Source organism: Chenopodium album, chromosome 8 (assembly GCF_948465745.1).
Source record: "Chenopodium album chromosome 8, dcCheAlbu1.1, whole genome shotgun sequence".
NCBI classification, from domain to species: domain Eukaryota; kingdom Viridiplantae; phylum Streptophyta; class Magnoliopsida; order Caryophyllales; family Amaranthaceae; genus Chenopodium; species Chenopodium album.
The window spans coordinates 58,445,785-58,466,336 of record NC_137841.1 but is presented as its reverse complement, the minus strand read 5'-3'; the positions used below and the strand labels follow the sequence as shown (position 1 = coordinate 58,466,336).

At 34.7% G+C, this 20,552-nt stretch overlaps 2 protein-coding genes across 6 annotated transcripts; one reads left to right on the top strand and one right to left on the bottom strand.

Moving 5' to 3' along the window:
• The first annotated feature begins 494 nt into the window (after positions 1–494).
• On the top strand, positions 495–17,068 carry LOC145641901 (SAC3 family protein A-like). Of its 5 annotated transcripts, none has more exons than XM_081692928.1 (14): positions 496–812; positions 1,169–1,249; positions 4,920–5,759; positions 8,625–9,050; positions 9,223–9,324; positions 9,794–9,891; positions 11,193–11,367; positions 12,352–12,846; positions 12,947–13,087; positions 13,303–13,362; positions 13,817–13,947; positions 14,761–14,894; positions 14,981–15,213; positions 16,425–17,068. In XM_081692928.1, exons 2-14 carry the CDS (start codon positions 1,184–1,186, stop codon positions 16,524–16,526), a joined length of 3,003 nt encoding a protein of 1,000 aa, XP_081549054.1. In that variant the 5' UTR covers positions 496–812; positions 1,169–1,183; the 3' UTR covers positions 16,527–17,068. The 5 variants fall into 5 exon arrangements, with proteins under 5 accessions (XP_081549051.1, XP_081549050.1, XP_081549054.1 ...); XM_081692927.1 differs by having other exon boundaries at positions 496–1,052; XM_081692925.1 differs by having other exon boundaries at positions 495–1,249; positions 12,364–12,846.
• A 324-nt stretch (positions 17,069–17,392) lies between these two features.
• LOC145643088 (uncharacterized) lies at positions 17,393–17,971 on the bottom strand. Its single transcript, XM_081694254.1, has one exon. It carries the CDS (start codon positions 17,969–17,971, stop codon positions 17,393–17,395), a length of 579 nt encoding a protein of 192 aa, XP_081550380.1.
• Positions 17,972–20,552: the final 2,581 nt, after the last annotated feature.

Sequence of the window (20,552 nt, the reverse complement as noted above, 5' to 3'; positions counted from 1 at the left end):
CAAGTCTTTATTTGGTTGTTGAGTGGGAATATGTAGGGATTAAATAACAATATTACAAAAATGTCCTTGCTAAAACCTTTCATTCTTTCTTTTCAATAATGGCAAGATAGTCATTTTACCACTCCTCCCAATTCCCATCTCATAATACCAACCCTCCTTGGTATTATTTTGATGGGAATAGAGGGCATATATTCCCAATCCCCTTCCCACATTTTAATCCCCGTCGGCCTTTCCACCTAGTCCCTCCGTTTTTAAATACTTGTTCCATTTTTCTATGCGCGGAGTTTTAGGAGAAATTGGAGAAAGTAATAAAATATGGAGGTAGTGGGGTAGTTGAGAAAATAAAAAATTGTAAAAAGCAAAAGTAGTGGAAGAATAGGAGAAGAGAGAGTATTATGTTGGGTCCACTAAGCATGAGAAATGAATTAAATATTGTAAAAGCTTTCCAAAAAAGAAAATGGAGCAAGTATTTAAAAACGGCCGGAAAAGAAAAGTGGAACAAGTATTTAAGACGAAAGAAGTAACAAACAAGCTAGGGATTTTATTACAAGTGGGGTTAAAAGTCCCATTCCCAACCCCAATTCCCACGTACCAAACGCCCCCTAAGTACTCCGCAATTCCGTATGAAGCTGGGACGTGGAGGTGATTATTATTAAATTACCCTTCCTTATTACCCCCTTCCCCCTTTCCTCTCAAGCCCTAAAACACCTTAGTAACCCCTCACCTTCAACACTCCGGCGATCCCCTCCGACGAGTCGGCCGACCAACTCCCTTCTCCCTTGCATCTTTACATCCTTACTCCCTTCAATTTTGTACTTCCGCTTTCTAATTTCTCTTATTCATTTTTATTTTTATATCATATTTTGCAGCTAATTATCGTTTTCAAAATCACCCTTTTTTTATTTTTCTATCTGTGATTTTTTCAAAAATATTTTGATTTTTTTTTTTTTTTTTCCTGTAATCGTTGTTGTATTTCAATTGTTTCAATTCAAATTCTTGCCCCTTCTTTCGTCAATTCGATAAACCCACCTTTTCCTAAGCATTAACTGAAGGTTAGGTGATTATTTTGGGAATTAGGGTTCTTATTAGTAAAATAATATTCAATTTCATCTCATTAAGTTTATTTGTGCTGAATTTCTGTTGTTTATGGATATTAATAATGGATCAGAATGATAAAGAAGTAATGACGAGTGAAGGAGGCAGTGCTCAAGCCGTAGCAGCAGCTACTGCTGATCCTAATTTACTTGAGGTAATTATTAAATTGTATCATTTTTAATTTTCTGTGTTAATTTGATTTCCTGCCAACTTCAATCATTTTATCCTGTATTGGAGTTTCTGTGAATCAGTTAGAGCTGCAACTACAATCTTATGTGGACTGTGTCATCGTTTAATTAACGATTTAAGCCCGGTTTATGTAATGAAGAAACTATATGGGGATATATGTTTTCGAGTTTTGGTTTTGGGCATTAAGTTGCTAGAATAGAGTTAATGGCTTAATGCCCAAAACCAAAACTCGAAAACATAAATGTTTAGTTTATGAGTTAATGTATATTGTTAGAGGTCTGATACCTTTAGTCATATTGATTTGGATAATTGTATTTTGCAATTCTATTGAATTTAGCTTTTAGCATTTGTTTTTTGATAGTGCATTCCAATTGTGTCAGAGTTTGAGTGTTTGATTGGATTGTTTAATATGATCCTTGTACTTGAATGGCTGAGTTGTAGTAATCATTGCCTGTGATAATATGTGTTTTTTTTTTCCTTGTTGTTTATCTACGACCTATTAGGTTGAGGCAAGCGTTTTTCTGCACTTCTTTGATCTGGATATCCAGTCGTTGCATATAGACAATGAATATTGTTATGTGATTTTTGAGAGCTTGTCATGGTTGAATAATACACCCTCTTACCTGAATTAAGTTATCACTCTGTCCCAACCTCTTATAGTCAAGGATCTCACCTCTTGTAGTAAAGGATATGGCATGAAACATTCATTTGTGTTACTTTTATCCCCTCCTTATCACTTAGTTTTGAATAGTTACACAAGGATATTTATCATATAGGAAAGGTGTTTCTAGAATCCTAACATAATACTAAAGTGTGCCTCATGCATTATCAATAACATTCGAGATCTAAATATGAATACAACACTACCAACAATCACATAGTCCGAAAAGAGATCTATACAAGAATAACTCATAAATATTTGTGAGAAAATTATAAATATAATAGTGTGATATGAAAAGATGATTTGGCCCTTGAATTTTTCTGATAGTTTTCAATAAGATAACGATCACATAAATAAAGGTTCAACCCATTAGATGACTGTAATTGTTATTATTTTTTTTTTCTTGTTATTAAACTTAATTAATGTAACTTGTAATATATTTCCCCGTATTTTATCTTTTTTTACTTGCAAGGTTTTAGTTTTTCACATTTGCCAATTCATAACTTTAATCATATATATCTTTAATTATGCAGCAACAACAACAAAGCCTTAGTCCCAAAATGATTTGGGTTGCCTAACATGAATCGTCATAAGGAACCGTGCGATTTAAAGAAAGGGACATAACAAGATAATCAGTTGAAATTAAAGTTTCTATCTTTAATTATGCATTTGTGAAAAATTATGAAAAATAAATTTTAACAAAGTTGATGTTGCATCGAATCTAACAAGATTCAATGTATATTCTGTGTAAGTATATATCACATAATGTAAAAAAGGTTAGCATGTGAATAGCGTACACTATTGAAATGTTGCAAGTGAAAAATTGAGGAAATTTTACGTACTCCATAATTATATTTTCTTATTCATTTAGAAGTATGCAAGTATTTTGACTTCAATAATAATGCAAAAATGGGACCATTAGTGGGTCTCCTTAGTAAACAAAACCCAAGTATAGCATAGAAAACAGATACGAAATAAATCTTTTTTTTTTTTTTTGACAAAACAAATATGTAAAACTTCACCATGTACAAAATATTTGATCCCTTTCACCAAACTTAACTTAAAAGTTAAAGTAATCCTATATTACCCACAAAATAGCTTGACTACCTTTAGTACGTTGCAACAACCGCACACACACGCCTACACAAAAAAAAAAAAAAAAAGTAAGATTAATTGCAAGATGAACATCTCATTAATTAGCGAAGCATTAACATAGTATGTATTAGTTTTCCATGATTTAAGCTTTTATTATATACATCTCCATTCTTCTTAGTCTGTTAAGAAAAACAATTGATTTGTCTTTATTTTATTTTTTATTTTCTAATATTTACCATTCTTGACACTAAAACATCATACATATACATGGAATTATACTCCCTCCGTCCCATAATATAGTTCTTATTTTCCTATTTTGAATAGCCAAATTGTTGTTCCTGTTTCTATTTTTGAATAATATGTAAAGACCATTATACTCTCACTTTTTTTTTTACTCTATTCATTATGCTTCCTACATTACCCTTGAACTTTGCACATGCCTTGTACTTTTTTCCACTTTCTCTCTCTAACTTTTGTCTTTAATTGTGCTTTTCACTTTTATTAATATACTTCTACCACTTTCTCCGCCTATTTCTTAAATATTGTGATAAATACAAACAGAAACTATATTATGGGATGGAGGGAGTATCTTAATAAAGCATAAATTTAAGCACAGTAATACTTAACCAAAAAATGCACCAATTACTAAATTAGTACATTCAGTATACATTTTTTATTTTTCTATTTCTTGGGTAATTATACCTTAGTTTAACCTTATACAAATCAGAAATTCATAATACCTTAGTTGACTATTTGTAATGTACAATGTCTTCTTCAATACATTAATTGAAACAAAAAATTTGATGATATGTTTCCCATCTTGGTTTTGGACTTTTGGGTGTCGTGTCTAACACAGTGTCAAGTCCTCTAGATTTTACAAAATTTCATATAAGGCTACTATATATTTGGGTATCGTGTCGTGTTGAAGTGTCACAGGATTTGATACAAAATTTCATATAAGGCTACTATATATTTGGGTATTGTGGTGTTGAAGTGTCACAGGATTTGACACTCGACACCAAACGTAGAACAGGGTGTTAAACTATCATAGGTTTGACGAGTATTGTAGGAAACGAATAATCAAGCAAAAAATGGGTATATATATATAGTTTTGGCCAAAATTGGAAGAAAATCAAAGCATAATTGTTTGATTGAATTGCTCATCAAATCAATACAAAAATAAATTATTGATCTTGGGTTTTTATTAATGCAATTAAATGTTGAATTATACCTCCTCCTTTCCCCTAATATCCCTAATATTGCTTCAAGGGTGGTTGAAGATGAGGAGAGGTATAAAGAGAATTGTTGCAATATTTGTGAAGCATCCTAAATTGGTAATTGTTGTAATATTAGGAGAAGTCAAAGAATGAGAAAATAAATTCGCACTCAAAGAAAAACAGGTGAAATTTGCGAAGATGAGTAGACTTGGAATTTGATAAAAAAATTAGTCTACTATTTATCTTGTTTAATACATGCCTTTGGACTTTTTATTTTGGTAGTACTGATAATACTGTTATAGAAAATCATTTACTTTCCAATTTTCCATGCAAAAATTTCAATTTCATCCGAATAAGTGTCTTCATGGTTAGATTTTCTTCCATGAAATTAAGGTTGATAAACATGGGTGGTTTCATGAAATTTGTTCTATTTATTTATTTTTTTATTTATTGGGATATGCATGTAATCTCTTGTTTCTCTTCCACTAGGAAGTAGGTTAGCAGTTAAATGTTTGAAAAGTGATTTAGGTGGGAGTGTGTGAGGGAAAGGATAAAGTGACTCCTAAATTAATATATAGATATTAGATATGTGCCTATGGATAGAGGAGTATTATTAACAAATATCTTTAAAATCATTTATTCTGTTTTGTTTTATCCTGAAGTATCGAGCTGAAGGGAGCCAGGGGCACACATATCAATATTACCCGTCAGCAGCTGCACCTACGCCTATTACTTGGCCTGTGCATGGGGGTGACCATTCAAATTTAGGGAACAGAACTGTTCAGAATGTGAGCTACCAGTATCAGCAGCAGCCTACTACTGTCCAGGATGCTACAAACATGCCTTCTATTGCCTCTACGTCAACAGCATCAGGGACTGATAACGCTTCACACATGTACCCTAGTTATGCTACATACCCTAATTCCAGTAATCCCTATGGTTATCCAAGTTCTGAATACACCAATTACTATAGTGGTTACCAGCAGCAGCCAACTCAACCATACACTCAAGCAACTGGAACATATCAAAACTCAGGTTCTTATCAGCCTATTTCCTCATTTCAGAATACCGGGTCTTATGCTGGGTCTACAAGTTATCCAAGCACTTATTACAATCCTGCTGATTATCAGACAACGGGAGCTTACAACGGAAGCAGCTACAGCAGCCAGACTAACTTGTGGAGTCAAGGGAACTACACAAATTACCCTCAGCAGTATGGGAATTATAGCCATGACACAAGCAATGCTTATAGTTCTAGTAGTGCTGCTGCAACTACGAATTATCAGCAGCACTATCAGCAATGGGCAGATTATTACAGTAGTCACACTGAAGTTACCTGTGCTCCTGGGACAGAAAATACTACTGTTGCGACCACAGCGGTTTTGTCGTGTCCAGTTCCTGGAATTTCTAGTGGTTATGCAGCTCCTGTGAATCAGCCACAGGCAGCTTATGCCCCGGCTTGGAAGCCCGAGATTGCCCCCTCTGCATTGCCTTCACATCAGGTTTGAGTTTAATTTTGATATTTAGAAAATATAGATGAAGTGCTTGGTTAATGGTATTTATTTCGTTGTCTTTGGTTAGCCTTGGTCATTAGTTAAATGATTTTTCTTAATAACTAACTATTTTATGTGATCGTGCTCTTGATTCTTTATGTTGTACTTTTGACTGTAGACTTTCCATTTATGAGTGTGTGTGTGTGCACGCGCTTGCACATGTATGTAGAGACTTGTTATAGATCAATTGGGAGAGAATCAGATCAGGACTGTAGCAATCAAGAATTTTTGATGTACCTGTGATCTATTTCATGTATGATTTCAATGGGTTCATTTTTATAATTGAAGATGATTATTTGGGCCTGAAGGTGAGGTCTTAGGAAGCTGGACATTCTGTGGAAAGGGAGTAGAGAATTAATTCACACTTCTCTTTATGCACTCTAACAATGTCCCAGTTCTTCTGTAAACCATAACCATACTTGCTCCTAATCACTTTATGCCTCTGGTGTTTAGGTTACAATGTGAACTTATTTCATTTTTCACATATGTGATGATTTTGGAAATCAAGTTACCCAAACCCAGACCCCTTCCTCATGTCTACATAATCCAACTCTATAGGTGATATAATTAGAATTAACTGCCTAACAATATAAACATCATTGTCAAACTTCTTGGTAATCCCTACCAGAATTTTGAAGACGAACAGATGATGTAAAGTGGTATTGAACTAGAACTCTAGAAGGATTGTTAGAGTGATACAAAGCCAAGAGTCTGCCTTCTTATACCCATCTAACCTCTTATAAACTCTCTTAACCCTGGAATTTGAAGGACTTGCTCCTTGAACTCTGTTGCTTAGGCAGGATTTAAGAGGATCCTGAATTGCTAAGCTTGCCAAGGAGGAAAGCCTGGAAGGATTTCAGGCTCCTGATCTATACTAGAAACTGTAGACTTGTGTAAGCTGTATGCATGGAGGCTCAAAAATCTGATGCGGGTATATCATTAGAAAGGTATGAAGGTAGAATATTTAGTGAAGCCTTATTATATAGGGCAAAGATGGTGTGAATATAGGAGAGTGTATTGGATAGCAGCAAGTAGAATTGATGCAAGTCCTAGTCTGACTGTTTGAGCTTTGGTATAACATGTCATTAGGTTTTTTGACAGTGTCTGTTAGAAAATTAAAAATGTTAATTGGATAATGTGCTAGAATTATTTTATTTTATTTTATTTTTTTTATTTTTAGTTTTTTGTAAAAATTTACAATTCTCGAACTTCCGGTGTTTCTTTAAGACTTTAACTGAATAATTTAGTTTGTGAGATCAATTTAATCGTTGTTCAGAAACTGTATAATAGGCAGCCTAGATGATTAGAATTTATCTTCATGAAAGGTTAATTGGTGTTAGTAAATATTTATAATTGTATGTCTACATCTACTTATCCTTGTATTAGTAATCTATTTATATATATCAATATGAGAAGAGAGGAGAGAATTAAGGGCTATAAGAATGTAAGATTCTTAAGTACATGAGAATGAGGCTATGCAATACATAAGAAAGATAAGGGTACCACTGTATGTCAAGCCTCCTCCACTCTCCAATGTTTCTCTGTCTTTTGTTCCCGTTGTTATGATTCTTGTGAATCATGATATAATACGTCTAAGGCATGAAGTTAATTGAGGTCAAGTGCATAATTCTTTCAAGGCATAGGCAGTACTGGGTGCTAAAGGCAGGGCTTCATTTCACCTTCTTCTTTCTCTCCTTTGCTGTTTCAAAGCCTCTCTCATCCTTCATGAACCAAATCCATTATCTTACATTAGACCACACATAGTGATGTTTTGTGAGCCAGGGCTCTTGCTATAATAATTTGGGTTGTGTAATTGGTATCAAAATTTGTACTTCTAAATTTTACGAGTTATGATAGGTTCCCTCCAAAATAAAGGCATTTGGTTGATTTTTTGCTTTGTGATGGCCTCGGTCTTCCACTGTCATCGTTGCTAAATCCTAGCCCCAGAACATTAAAGGCTGTAAGTGGGTCTTATGAGCTCCTAATAATTGCTCCTATCTGTTTGTTACTCTTCGCTGTCTCTCATTTGTCATAACAAAGTGCAAAAGCCTAGTGCTTTCCATCTTGAATTGTTTTTATTTATGAGTGGTTACCATTTAGTATAACAAAATTTATGTTTTCCATAATATCCTATTGCAAGTGTTTGCCTTTTAACACAACAAAGTACTATGTGAAAGGTGGCATATTAATGATAATAATATCCTATTGAACCTCATGCTCTTTGGCCATGAAGTATGTTTTTTTTACTTGCACTTTTTGTTGTGATATGAACATATCTCAAACCATGTGCATGTTTGCCAAGCTGTGAGGGCTGCTGCTTTTTTTCCTCTGTTACTTTTATATTATGGTTGTTTGACGGGTACTAAACTTACCTTTTTGCTGCATTTGACATGCTTATGATTTATGAGTCAGTGCTTGCATTCTATATATTGCAGCCTTCTATGCTTTGTGGTTACATGTAATTCTCCTTCCATATCTCATTTGCCACAGATGTGGGAGAGGAAACGTTGGGATTGCGATGTGTGTATAGGCAAGTAAATATAAATAAGAAAGTGGATTTTTCTTATTGTTTTTTAATTGAGGCGAGAGTAGGGTGGAGAGAGAAGAAGAATAGAAAAAGTAATAAAAATGAAGAATATTATTATCAATCTTTTAGGGAGAAATGGGAGGTTTATTTTAGGATGGAGGGAGCAATTGCCCAATTGTTATTCTGAGTACAGTTTCTGAATGTCATATGACGTTTTATGTAGTCACTGTTTTGTTTCCCTGTTACATTGTATTTAATATATTTTTCTTCTTTTGTTGTCTTACCAGACAAGCAGTCCAGTAGGTGCTTATAATGAATACTGGAAACATGCTACTCAAGCTTACCAAAACCAGAGCGCTTCTAGTTCGCAGTCCAATTTTCTGAAGCCTTTAGATGTAAACCATTCTAGTGCTCAGGATCAGCAGCATACTCTTGCACCACAATCACAGCTACCCAATTCAATGTACACCGAGGTGCAACAAACTCACCCACAACCCTTGCAACCCCTTACTCCAGCAGATACGCTCAGGGTAAGCAACCTTCAGATTCCATCAAATCCTAGAATTGCCTCAAATTTGGCTTTGTCTATGCCAAAAAGTTATAAAGATGCGGCCACATCAAGTGTAACAGCAAAGCCTGCCTATGTTAGTGTCTCATTGCCTAAACCTGCCAACAAGGCTCTGTCTGGTAGTGCTTCTGACTCAACTCTCAAGGTGAGGCTTTTTATACCTTTTTTACCTTCATGTTAATTATGACCCAATAAAAAGTATCCTTCCAAGCTGAGCGACTTCTGTTTCTGTTGATAATTTACATTTATTTATGTTGATCGATGATCAGTTCCCAAACTTTTTCTTTATATTTCATATTTATAGTACTGTTTTGCAGCCTGGAATGTTCCCAGCATCGCTTCGAGGTTATGTAGAGAGGGCCTTGGCTCGTTGTAAGGATGAAAAACAAAGAGCTGCTTGTCAAGAAGCCATGAAGGAGGTGAGCCATAAAATATAGGAATGTTTAAATATAGGAATGTTTACTTGATGGGCTCTTTTGTATTTGTGTACTTGGCTATGTGTTTGTGTGTACACATGCGCACCCAGGACTTAGTTGTGGATAGGCTGGTGGGGCATTTATGGTGTCTGAATTTTTTTTAATTTTTTTTTTAATGTTTTACAAATTGTAAATTATAGAAATAATGTTTAGAAAAGGTCTTGTGGAGAACAAGTACTTTTGCTTATGCTTATAAACATATCCTTTTGCTTACAGACTTGCACATTGTTTCTGTTGGATTTTCCATATGGGCTGAGACTTATTTCCAATTTGGTTGACTGCTTTGTATTCATTAGATGATTATATTTCTGTATTACTGGAAGATCCATACCGTCTCTTAATATATCCTGTTCAGTTCCTGTATATTTCAATAGGTGATACCTTATTTTGTTTTTGATGTATAATTCTCCAGATTATCACTAAAGCAACTGCTGACGGAACACTTTACTCGCGAGACTGGGATATTGAACCCCTTTTCCCGCTACCTGAAACAAGCACCGTGAATAATGAGTGTGTTTCTCTTCGTTCTTTTAGATTTGTTGCTTGTTATTTTAAGATCTTCAGGCTGAGGATATTATTAACCGAAATACTTCTTGTGCCTTGTGGTTTGTTTTGTCCTTGATTTTGTAATTGTAAGTTATTGCAGTTTGTTCAGAACTTCAGGCTGACTGTTCTGCATTGTTTTGTTAAGTCATTATTTTTGTATTTTACTGTAATTTGTTCCAGTGCTTCTTCCTAAAATCTCTTGTCTTGAATTTGGGGTAATAAAAGTTCTGTCTCTATTTCTGTCGATCTCTAGCTCTTTTAAGTTTTTTTGATACGATGCTTCGGTTGGAAAGCCATCTCTTAGCTCATCTTTTTAACAGAACTTGGTATTCCCTTATTTTTGTCTCCTCTCTTTCTGGAAGACTGTCAAGCCAAAATGGGTTTTATACTTTATTGGCAATTGCTTTGTTGGATATGCTTGTTTGCCAGTTGGAAGAGTTTAGGGGTCGTTTGGTTGGAGTATTTGGAATGGATTGGAATGGAGTTAAAGTCCATTCCAACCATTTTCTTGTTTGGTTAGGCAAATTTAGGTATGTAATCTCATACCAAGGGGTTCTAATTCCACCCTATCCCCTTAGAATCTCATACCCACCTTACCCCCAAAGACTCACTATCCATTCCTTTAAGGAATTGTAAAAACCATTCCAAATAATAAACCAAACAAGTTTAGACAAGTACGGGGTTTAGAATCCATACCTCCCTAGTATGAGATCCCATACCAATCATTCCAAGTTAGTGAACCAATCGACCCCTTAGTCTGTTGTGTTTGGTCTTTTGGAAGACCTGTATGTGCTGTTTTTTGTTTAAAAAGTGGTTTTTTAAATTTTTTTTTAAACAAAAATTGGGTTATGTACTTTATTGGCAATTCCTTTTGGACCTTTCTATAAAAATTAATAAATAAATGTATTGGAACCAAGTGGATTGTGATTAATACTCAATTTGTTTGGAACCATTTATATTTTGAAGCTGGCCCAAATTGCTTGGGGCCTTTCTTATTTTGTCAAGTGACTATCCCATTGAAGCTGAGAATACCTATTTTGATTACATGCTCATGCTGAAGATTACTTTTATCAGTTTCTTGTTGCAGTCATTGTTTAACATATCCTGATTTCTTTGTATGAACCTGTTCTACTTCCTTGCTGTCAATCTCTTTGATGAGCTTACTTGGAAGTTAGCCAATCATCTTTTCTGCATGAATTGTTTTTAAATGTATCTGTTTTTTTTTTTTTTTTTTTTTTTTTTTCACTTGCTTTGTTTACCTGCAGACAGAGTGTAGCACCAGCAGTATCATTGTCCATATTTAAAAGAAGCCCTAGCAGACGAACTAAAAGTCGGTGGGAGCCTCTACCAGAAGATAAACCGATTGAGAAACCAACATCGACGCATCAGGAATCTGCTAGGCAGGGTGTATGGGCTCATTTCAACGGAAGGGATCATAAGGTATATGGCCTGCCTTGTTTATGCCCACTTAAGTGTAGTAGATTTGTCTAATTAATTATTTCTCTTCATCATTTTTTTGAGCTGGTGTGGATCAAGAGGGTTTTCTGTTTTTGGCAAATGTACAGGAAGAGCAAGCCTTTGTATTTGCACATTGAAAAGTTTATATAGAAGCCTAGTTTTAAAAAGTGTTCCTTGGGTGGGTGCGGTCAACCGCGAGAATTGGCATCTAAGCTTTGCCAAGTCCAAAGCCCTATAACAGGCGCATGCCTATGCTCTTTTTTTTTTTTGCATGTTTATTGTGCCTTTGTGCCTAATGTTGTAAGGTGTCGTTAGCTGATGTGTAGGATTTTTTTACCACTTGACTTTGCTAAGGTCAGATTAGCTATCGATCACATGACCCTTTTACCTTAACAAATAACATTATGTAATGATAAGTTCTGTAATAATAAGTTCAGTTTAGTAAAAATAATTTTAAGTTTAGTTTAGTAAAAATAATTTTTAAGCAGTAAAAATTGGTGACCTCAAAGAACAAATAAAAAAGACAATTAGAAAAATAATTTAAGTTCAACAAAATCAAGTGAAAAGAACAGGGCCTTATTTAGTAGAAATTGATTATTTATTTATTTAAATTTTTTAATTTTTTAATTTTTAATTTTTTTTATATAAATAACGTGTACCTCACCTACAAAAGGCGCGCACCATGTGCCTAGGCCCCAGGTACTTTTGTGCCTTGGTCACTTGGTGCGCCTCGCACTCTTTAAAACAAAGGGAAGAAGTACAGGTTAGATCTCGCATACAGGATATACCTTGTCATCATCTCTGTAATATACATTTTCAATCTACTTATACCAAAGAGTTTGCATCTCACTAAAGTGGACGGACTTGATTAGTACTTCAGGAGACTCATATGTTTTAAAATGCTGCCACTTACAATATTTTGAAATCTATCTCCTTTCTTCCTTGTTTAATAACCAGTTTTATCAGTTATCCTTGCAGTCTGTTGCCGGAAAATCTGAGAGAAAAGATGCAACTTTCAGTAGATTTTCTACTGTGGAGCAGACAACTGCTAGAAGTGCCCACAGGCCTTCTAAAAGACAACGCTTTGTTAACGACTCTAGTGCCACTGAAAATGGTGATGCCTCAAGTGATAGTGATAAGGAACAAAGTTTGACAGCATACTACTCTGGAGCAATTACACTTGCCAACTCACCAGAAGAAAGGAAGAGGCGTGAGAATCGTTCCAAGCGCTTTGAGAAAGGTAATGGACAAAGATCTGAGAATCGTTTTAGACCAAAGAAGGCTAGTGTTGGAAATCTGTATGCCAGAAGGGCCAGTGCGCTGGTGCTTAGCAAAACTTTAGAAGATGGAGTTTCCAGGGCTGTTGAAGATATAGACTGGGATGCCCTTACTGTTAAGGGTACATGCCAGGAAATTGAGAAACGCTATTTGCGACTTACTTCTGCACCTGATCCATCGACTGTAATACCTTCTTTCCACACAATAACTTTCTGTCTTTGTCTACTGTATATAAGTGGCAAATTCAGGTTGATAACATTATTGAGCAATGTGGTTTCTTCAGGTTAGACCTGAGGAAGTGTTAGAGAAGGCTTTGCACATGGTTCAAAACTCACAGAAAAACTACCTATACAAATGTGATCAATTAAAATCGATTCGTCAAGATTTGACTGTGCAGAGGATACGGAATGAACTGACAGTCAAGGTATATCAATATTATACTCTATGCACTTTTAAATTAAGCATTATAATTTGTTCAAAATAACATTTTTGTTGCCTCTTAAAGTTAGTTGTCTCTTTAAGTTAGTTTGTTATCAAAATAATTTGATTTTACATGAATTAAAGGCGTTTTTATGTTTTTTTTTTAAAGTTCTGCATCATACCATTTTCATGACTTTTCTAATTCTCTGATGCTTCCAGGTCTATGAAACTCATGCTCGACTTGCTCTCGAATTTGGGGACTTGCCAGAGTTTAATCAGGTTGGTCTTTGTGCAATGGTGAAAACATCAGCTATGTCTTGTTCAGTTTAAATTGATATAGCTTATTGTGTTTTCCTCAAAAAAAAATAAAAAAATAGAAGAGATCAGTGTTTGTTCCTATTGTATAGGTCTAAATCTGCTATAGGGTATGACTTATGAGACTCACAGTTGGTCTTAGAAAAAGATAGGCATGATAATTGCAGTCTGCAATCTAAATCTAACGTTATGTGTTTTTGTGTGGACTTATGTTCTTTATCTAATAATTTAGTCCCTGTTTTCAAAAATAATCATTTGTCTATGGATTTATCATGTTCTTTATCTAATAACTGTGTAACGGTCGCATGTTAGTAGGTCGGAGTTATCCAGTTCAAATTGTATAAATATTTTTTTAATTATTATTATTAATTTTTTTATGATAAAAAAAGATGAACTGGGTTGTTGCTTTTGCTTGCAGTCTCAGTCGCAGTTGAAATCGTTGTACGCTGAAGGAATTGCAGGTTGCCACATGGAATTTTCTGCTTACAATTTGCTTTCAATCAGTTTACTTTCCAATAATAGAAGAGATCTGCTATCATTGATGTCAAGGTTAGTGATAGATTGTGAAATAACTTTTCCCTGTATCAAGTTTCTTATATATAGACTAAAACTGCTATGGAGTACAAGACTCACTCTTGATCTAAGAAGCAGATAATCAGAGTCTGTAGTCTTGAATATTCCTGTACTTATATAAATGCTCTATTTTCCTTTTGTGCTGCAGAATAAGTTCTCCAATATTGTTTTAGGAAATTTACAACAATATTTTACTATTCTCCTCCCCACTAGTGGCCCCCTCATCATATTTTAATATTTTTCATGTTCTCCTTATACCCACTTGCTTTTTCAGGTTTTTTTTTTTATTCTTCAACCTACCCCACTTCAATAAAATAATGTTTTTCTACTATTCCTCCTAAAACTTCGTGTCTGGAGAAGTGGAGCATTTATTTATTTAAATACGGAGGGAGTATAATTTAGTGCGTGTGTGATTTTACTCAAGCCCTGTTTTATTATTATCTGGTCCCTAACTCTGATTTAGGTGGTAGCAAAGTTAAAAAAAAAAAAAAAAAAATTACCTGTAGCAAATGTGAAGCGAGGTGTTTTCCCAGGAAGCAAATGTCAAAATTTCCTACAAAGATAGTGTCTTTTGGTAGAAGTTTTTGTCTATTTAGAGAAATCTGGTTGATAATGTATAAATGTTTCAGCTGTTTGACTTGTGTTTAACTTGGTTGTATGAATTTATAATTGGTTTTTTCGATCTACTGTATCTAGTCTTTTAAGCTGTACTAGTTTTAGGCCCATTTGTTCTCCTAAAATGTGAAAATATGTTTATGCTGAAGTATGTTTGTTTAATTTGAGTGGCAGATTATCTGATGAAACTAAAAGGCATGAAGCTGTGAAGCATGCACTTTCAGTTAGGTCGGCTGTTACATCAGGAAATTATGTCCTGTTCTTCAGACTGTATAAGTCAGCACCTAATTTGAACACTTGTCTCATGGGTATGTTGTATGTGTCATCTTCTCTTTCAAGTACAGTTCAATTTAATCTCTCTCATCATTTGACATGTATGATTGTTATTCAACAGATCTCTGTGTAGAAAAAATGCGCTTTGAGGCTGTGAAATGCATGTCTCGTACGTATAGACCTACAATTCCTGTTTCTTATGTTACTCAAGTTCTGGGATTCAGCAGTGTATCTGAAGGTGAAGGGGCTGATGAGGGAGACGTGGATGGCTTGGAGGAATGCATGGAATGGTTGAAGGCGCATGGTGCGTGCCTTATTGCAGATAATAATGGTGAAATGATGATTGATGCAAAGGTATGGCTCGATTCTTTTTACAGTTTACTATCTTTTATTTAAATTCGTGCTTGTAACGAGCTTTTCAAGCCATGTTTGGTTCATATTGACTTGTTAAGGTCTACAGCTGAGGCTGTGCTTTGTTCATCTTAGCTTGTAAAGGTCTGGAGCTGAGCCGTGCTCAAATAGATGGCCAGATGAGTTGGCTCATTATATTTCTTTGCAGGACCCTCTATATTGGTTATTGTTAAGTGGTGGCTCTGGCACTGTGTTTAGCTGTTACAATTTTGACCTCTTGTGGACTGTGAATTGCAATATGTTTATTTTGGCAATGCAGTCTTGTATTTTGTGTGCTGGTTTTGGTTGTGTCAAACTTCCCTTTCCACTTTTCGCTTTTCATTTACATCAATTGTTTGTGTTAATATCTTTAAAATTTTCTTTTTAGTTTTGCATCATTGTAAGTTGATTACAAGCTGTTCAACATTCATCCATGACTTTGGTTTTTTATTACGTCATCGTGTCATGAATATATATACTTTTTAAATTTATTTTCATTTTTAATTTTATTTTAAGCCCACTAATGTTGAATGAACTGTATTGTTTTCCTTTGCTATAGTTTTTTCAAACCTTTATGTTTTCAACTTGAATGATTTAACCAATCTTTTAAAACTTTCTTGAATTTTATTCTTGATTCTCTTTTAAAACTGCCTTAATTTTTCTTAAATGCTCTTTCATTTACTCACTTTACTCGCCTTTTTAAAACTCTTTTAAATGATGGTTACTACCTCCGTTTCATATTATTTGCAACGATTTGACATAATTTAACCAATCTTTTAAAATTTTGTTGAATTTTATTCTTGATTCTCATTTAAAACTGCCTTAATTTTTCTTAAATGCTCTTTTGTTTACTCACTTCACTCACCTTTTTTTTTTTTTTTTTTAAACTCTTTTAAATGATGGTTTTACTATGTACTAACCTCCGCTTTATATTATTTGCAACGATTTGGCATAAAGTAGAGAGAAAAAATGTCTAATCGTTGCAAATTATATGAAACGGATGTAGTATTTATATCGTACGATTCCTTATGATTCATGTTAGCTGACCCTAAATCATTTTGGGACAAGGCTTTCTTGTTGCTGCTGTTATAGTCAAAGTCCAAGTATGTGATGCAACATAATTTTACCTCAAAAATTGGTCCTCTCTTTTACTTAATGGCCGGTGTTGTGAACAGGTCTCCTCATCTAGTCTCTGCATGCCTGAACCTGATGATGCTGTGGCTCATGGAGATGCCAATCTTGCTGTGAACGATTTCTTCACTCGAGCATCCACTTAACTGTTCTTTCTAAAAAAAAGGTTTGAGAGCACTGGGAAGTCATAGTATTGATATTCATCTGACCATCAACAGTATAATTGATGACAAAATAATCATCATCAAAAGGGCAGGACTAGGGTTTTAGAAAGTCTGGCCCTCTGATGCTGATCTTAAAGGATTTTATGTTGGTGGAGGGATGGAGTATGCACATGCATATAGCATTGGAATTGCTAGAGACGGAATCTGGCACAGGCACAAGCATGCTAGTGGCTTGTAGATGCACCAAAGCCTCATAGCAAACCGATTTGTCAAAGATTAGTCTGTAAACTTGTTAGTGAATGTAGTTGTAACATCAATTCATTCTTGTTCGAGTAAAAAGTACATATAGGCAAGAAAAGCAACGCGAATAAGGTGGCCATCCATGTATCTGATGTAATTTTTGCCAAATTTTGTTCTAAGTAGACTATTTTCAAAAATTTTGTTTTGCCCGTCAAAAAAGTTGGCAAGCTATAGAGTTCTTTGTTTTTCACAGCTTCTGTCGTATACAAACCTTTTTTTTTTTATTACTGTTTTTCCTCCCTTACCTAGCCATTGATTCCAAAACACATCTGGATTAACTAAACAGTATTTATATCTTGAGACTTAACAGTCATTCAAGTATTCGACTGATTAGTGTAACCTTATTTACCTGATCTTTACATTGAATCATTACAGAAGCCATTCACTGATCCTCAGAGTATATGACAGTGGCGAATCCAGTAACTTTACATTATTACAGCAACAGAAAATGATTTATACGCAGCATAACTTTAATTATACTCTATAACTCAAACATTTTACAACAGATCACAGAATTAGAAACAAAAATAGCAGCAGCTCTCTGTAAATCATTTCTTTGCATCAGTCTGAGGCCAAACACTAACCTTCTCTTTCTCAAACTTCAAATACACAGCACTAACAGCAGCCATAAAATATATCTGAATAAAAACTATTGAAGGTGTATGATAGCTTATCACACTCTTCCCCGTCGCCAATTCCACCAACAACAACGCCACCAATCCTACACCAGCGAGTCGCCCGTTAACCCGCTCCGTATAAGGACTAAACCCAAAATCCACCTTCAGACCACCTGAGACCGGTTCATTCAATGGAACCGGAGGCAAAAAAACCGGTTCTTTCCCGGTTCCAACAGAATCAGATTGCTTTCCTTTCTTAATCTTTCGTATTTCGGCTTTTTTCCCGGTTCCAGACCGGTACTTGAGCCGCATTTGGGAAAGCCTGGAATCAAAGTCGTCATCAGAAGAAGGAGATTGTGGGTCGGATTCCGGTTCAGAAGCGGCTTTAGGAGTAAAGGTGAGATGGGTAGAGTTGGACCGGGTTGATGGGTGGAAGAAGAGGTTTGTGCGAGGAGAATTAGTGAGGAATTGATGAGATGATGCGAATGAAGAAGCTGCTGTTGCTGCCATTGTTGATGGTTATGCTAGTTTTGGAGATTGATTATATTGATGATGGTGTTGTTTTTAGTTGTTAGTAGTTTTTTTGAGGTTTGTATTTTTAGTTTGGTCCAAAATTTTTGTGGTGGATAAGGTGTTTTGTTGGTGGTGTTTCATCCTTGTCTTTCATGGCTTGATTTCTCTAAAAATTGCTTAAAGTAATCAAAATTCCATGATCACTTTATTTTTTTAATGAAAATTCCCTATATACCGTTGATGTCAGGTCGTCAGCAAAATCAATCGATTTATTTTATTTTATTTTAATATAAATAACTTAATAACGTGAAACCGTCAAATCAATTAGCGGTTTATCCTAATTGAATTAGCGGTCTATGTTTCCACCAAACATGAGTATGGGCACCGAGGGCGTGTTCGGCAAAATATAGCTGTGAAGGTAGCTGTAGCTGTGGAGGTAGCTGTTAGCTGTGTAGGTAGCTGTTAGCTGTCAACAAGCTATTAGCTGTGAAGATAAATAATTTAGATATGAGTGTTCGGTAAAGTAGTGGTTGACTAGCTGTTACATATAAAAATCAATATTTTATTTTTAAAACTATAGATTAAATTTTCAACAGCTACTTAAAAAGCTACCTCTAAATTCAAAAGCTAATATTTCTAACTTTTCACAAAATCTACCTCCACCACTAAAAGCTACCCTAACCACTACTTTGCCAAACACTCACATTTTTTGTTGAGTAGTGGTTTGACCAAGTCAAACCACTAAAAGCTACTCAAAAGCTAACGTCGAACACGGTAGTGTTTTGTGGTTATTTACTATAACTAGCGGCTTTACTATAGATAAAACCATTAATATGGTAAACCGGCTAATTCAATTAGCGGTTTTGCACTAAACTAGTATATAAAAAAAAAAAAAAAATCAATAAGCTAAGGTGGACGGTATGTAAGAATTTTTTATGAAAAGTAAAATAATTGTGAAATTTTAGTTTGTTTAAGAAATTTTTAGGGAAATTACTCTCTTTCATGAATTATTTTATGACGAAAACTAAAATAAAATAAAAATAAACTTCAAGCACATACATTGGGACTAATATGAAGGATTAATATCCATATTATTGCTAATTAATTAAGCAACTTAAGCAATTCAATAAGTTCAATTTTTTTTTCACCATACATGTAATAAATGGTTTAGGCTATAAAGTTGTTGAGAAGATAACGAACGTCTGAGGTGAAATGTTCAATCTGCAAAAAATGTTGATTGGTGTCTTGGACTTAGTTGTGTTGGGGATGTTCATCCCAAGTCTCACACGGGAGGAGTAAGGAGGTGAAGAACTCTTTATAAGTGAGTGCATACTCATTTAGTATGAAGCTTTTTTGGAAAGGTGTCAAAAAATACTACATTAGTAATGAGGTCTTTTGGGAAGATGTCCAAAAACAAATTCGTGTAGATTTGGCCCAAATCGGACAATTTGTGGAGTGGAGTATTTGTGGACCCGTCAAGGTGGGTGCCCTGAGCCCAACAAGTTGATGAACTCTCAGAGATTGTCAATAGGGATGGCAATATTAAGTGGATATCCGCTAACCCGCTCCACCCGCTTTAAATAAATGGACGAAAACCCGAATTAAATGGATGAGAAGCGGGTGACGGATGAAGCGGGTGATGGATCGGATCGGATATGGATGATACTTTTTTCACCCGTTAACCATCCACCCACCCATTTAACATATATTAAATTTTTAATCTAAGAATTTTAATAATGAAATATGAAATGTGCAAGAAATTACTTGTTTTTTTTGTTACAAATTAATTTTTCAAACAATACGTTGTTATTGTTTCCTTTTTTATTAATAAAATAAAAAAAATTATTGTATAAATAACCGAAAATTAGAGTTTATGTGGGTTTTTTTTCACTTTAATACTCATCCATTAGTCATCCGCTCCACCCGTTTCATCCGCGGATGATGGACGGACGGATATGGATGATGGGTGAAGCGGGTGACGGATGGATGTGGATGGAGCGATTAGAATAATGGATGGATGCGGGTGAAGCTCCACCCGATCCGAATCCGATCCATTGCCATCTCTAATTGTCAAGTTAGAACTTAGAATTACGCTTTTGAGAGGCGGAGTGGATCTCCTTTTGGAGATCTCGAAGAGAAATGATTTTGGTGTGAATTATGTTATGTCACTAATCTATATTTATACTTAGTATTTAAAAACACAAACCATCATCCCCATCAAGCCACATGTTAATTTTATTTTTCACCAAAGCCACATGTCACCTCATTTAACCTTTTTTTTTTTTAATTCCCTTTTCTCATTTTTTTTAAATAAAAAAAACTTCAATTAAATACATGTATGAAAAAAAAAATGTTGTTTGCATGGTTCACTTTCCCCAACTTAATATCTTCTACAATTACATTCAATTTTCACCCCTTCTTTTCCTTTATAAACTATTTATTTTCCAATAAAAATAAATTACAAAATCAAATTTGTATTGTATATCTATAAACAATCTGTGCATTGCACGGGCCAAAAGCTAGTTACATAAATTGCTATTAGTATTAAGTCCACAATTTTATATAGTAATTGTCAAGG

Coding starts and splice junctions, on each gene's coding strand:
- LOC145641901 (XM_081692924.1), top strand. CDS start 1,160: ATGGATCAGAATGATAAAGAAGTAATGACGAGTGAAGGAGGCAGTGCT. Junction 12,847..12,946: donor CTGCACCTGATCCATCGACT/GTAATACCTTCT, acceptor TGGTTTCTTCAG/GTTAGACCTGAGGAAGTGTT. Junction 13,363..13,816: donor ACTTGCCAGAGTTTAATCAG/GTTGGTCTTTGT, acceptor TTTTGCTTGCAG/TCTCAGTCGCAGTTGAAATC.
- LOC145643088 (XM_081694254.1), bottom strand. CDS start 17,971: ATGGCAGCAACAGCAGCTTCTTCATTCGCATCATCTCATCAATTCCTC.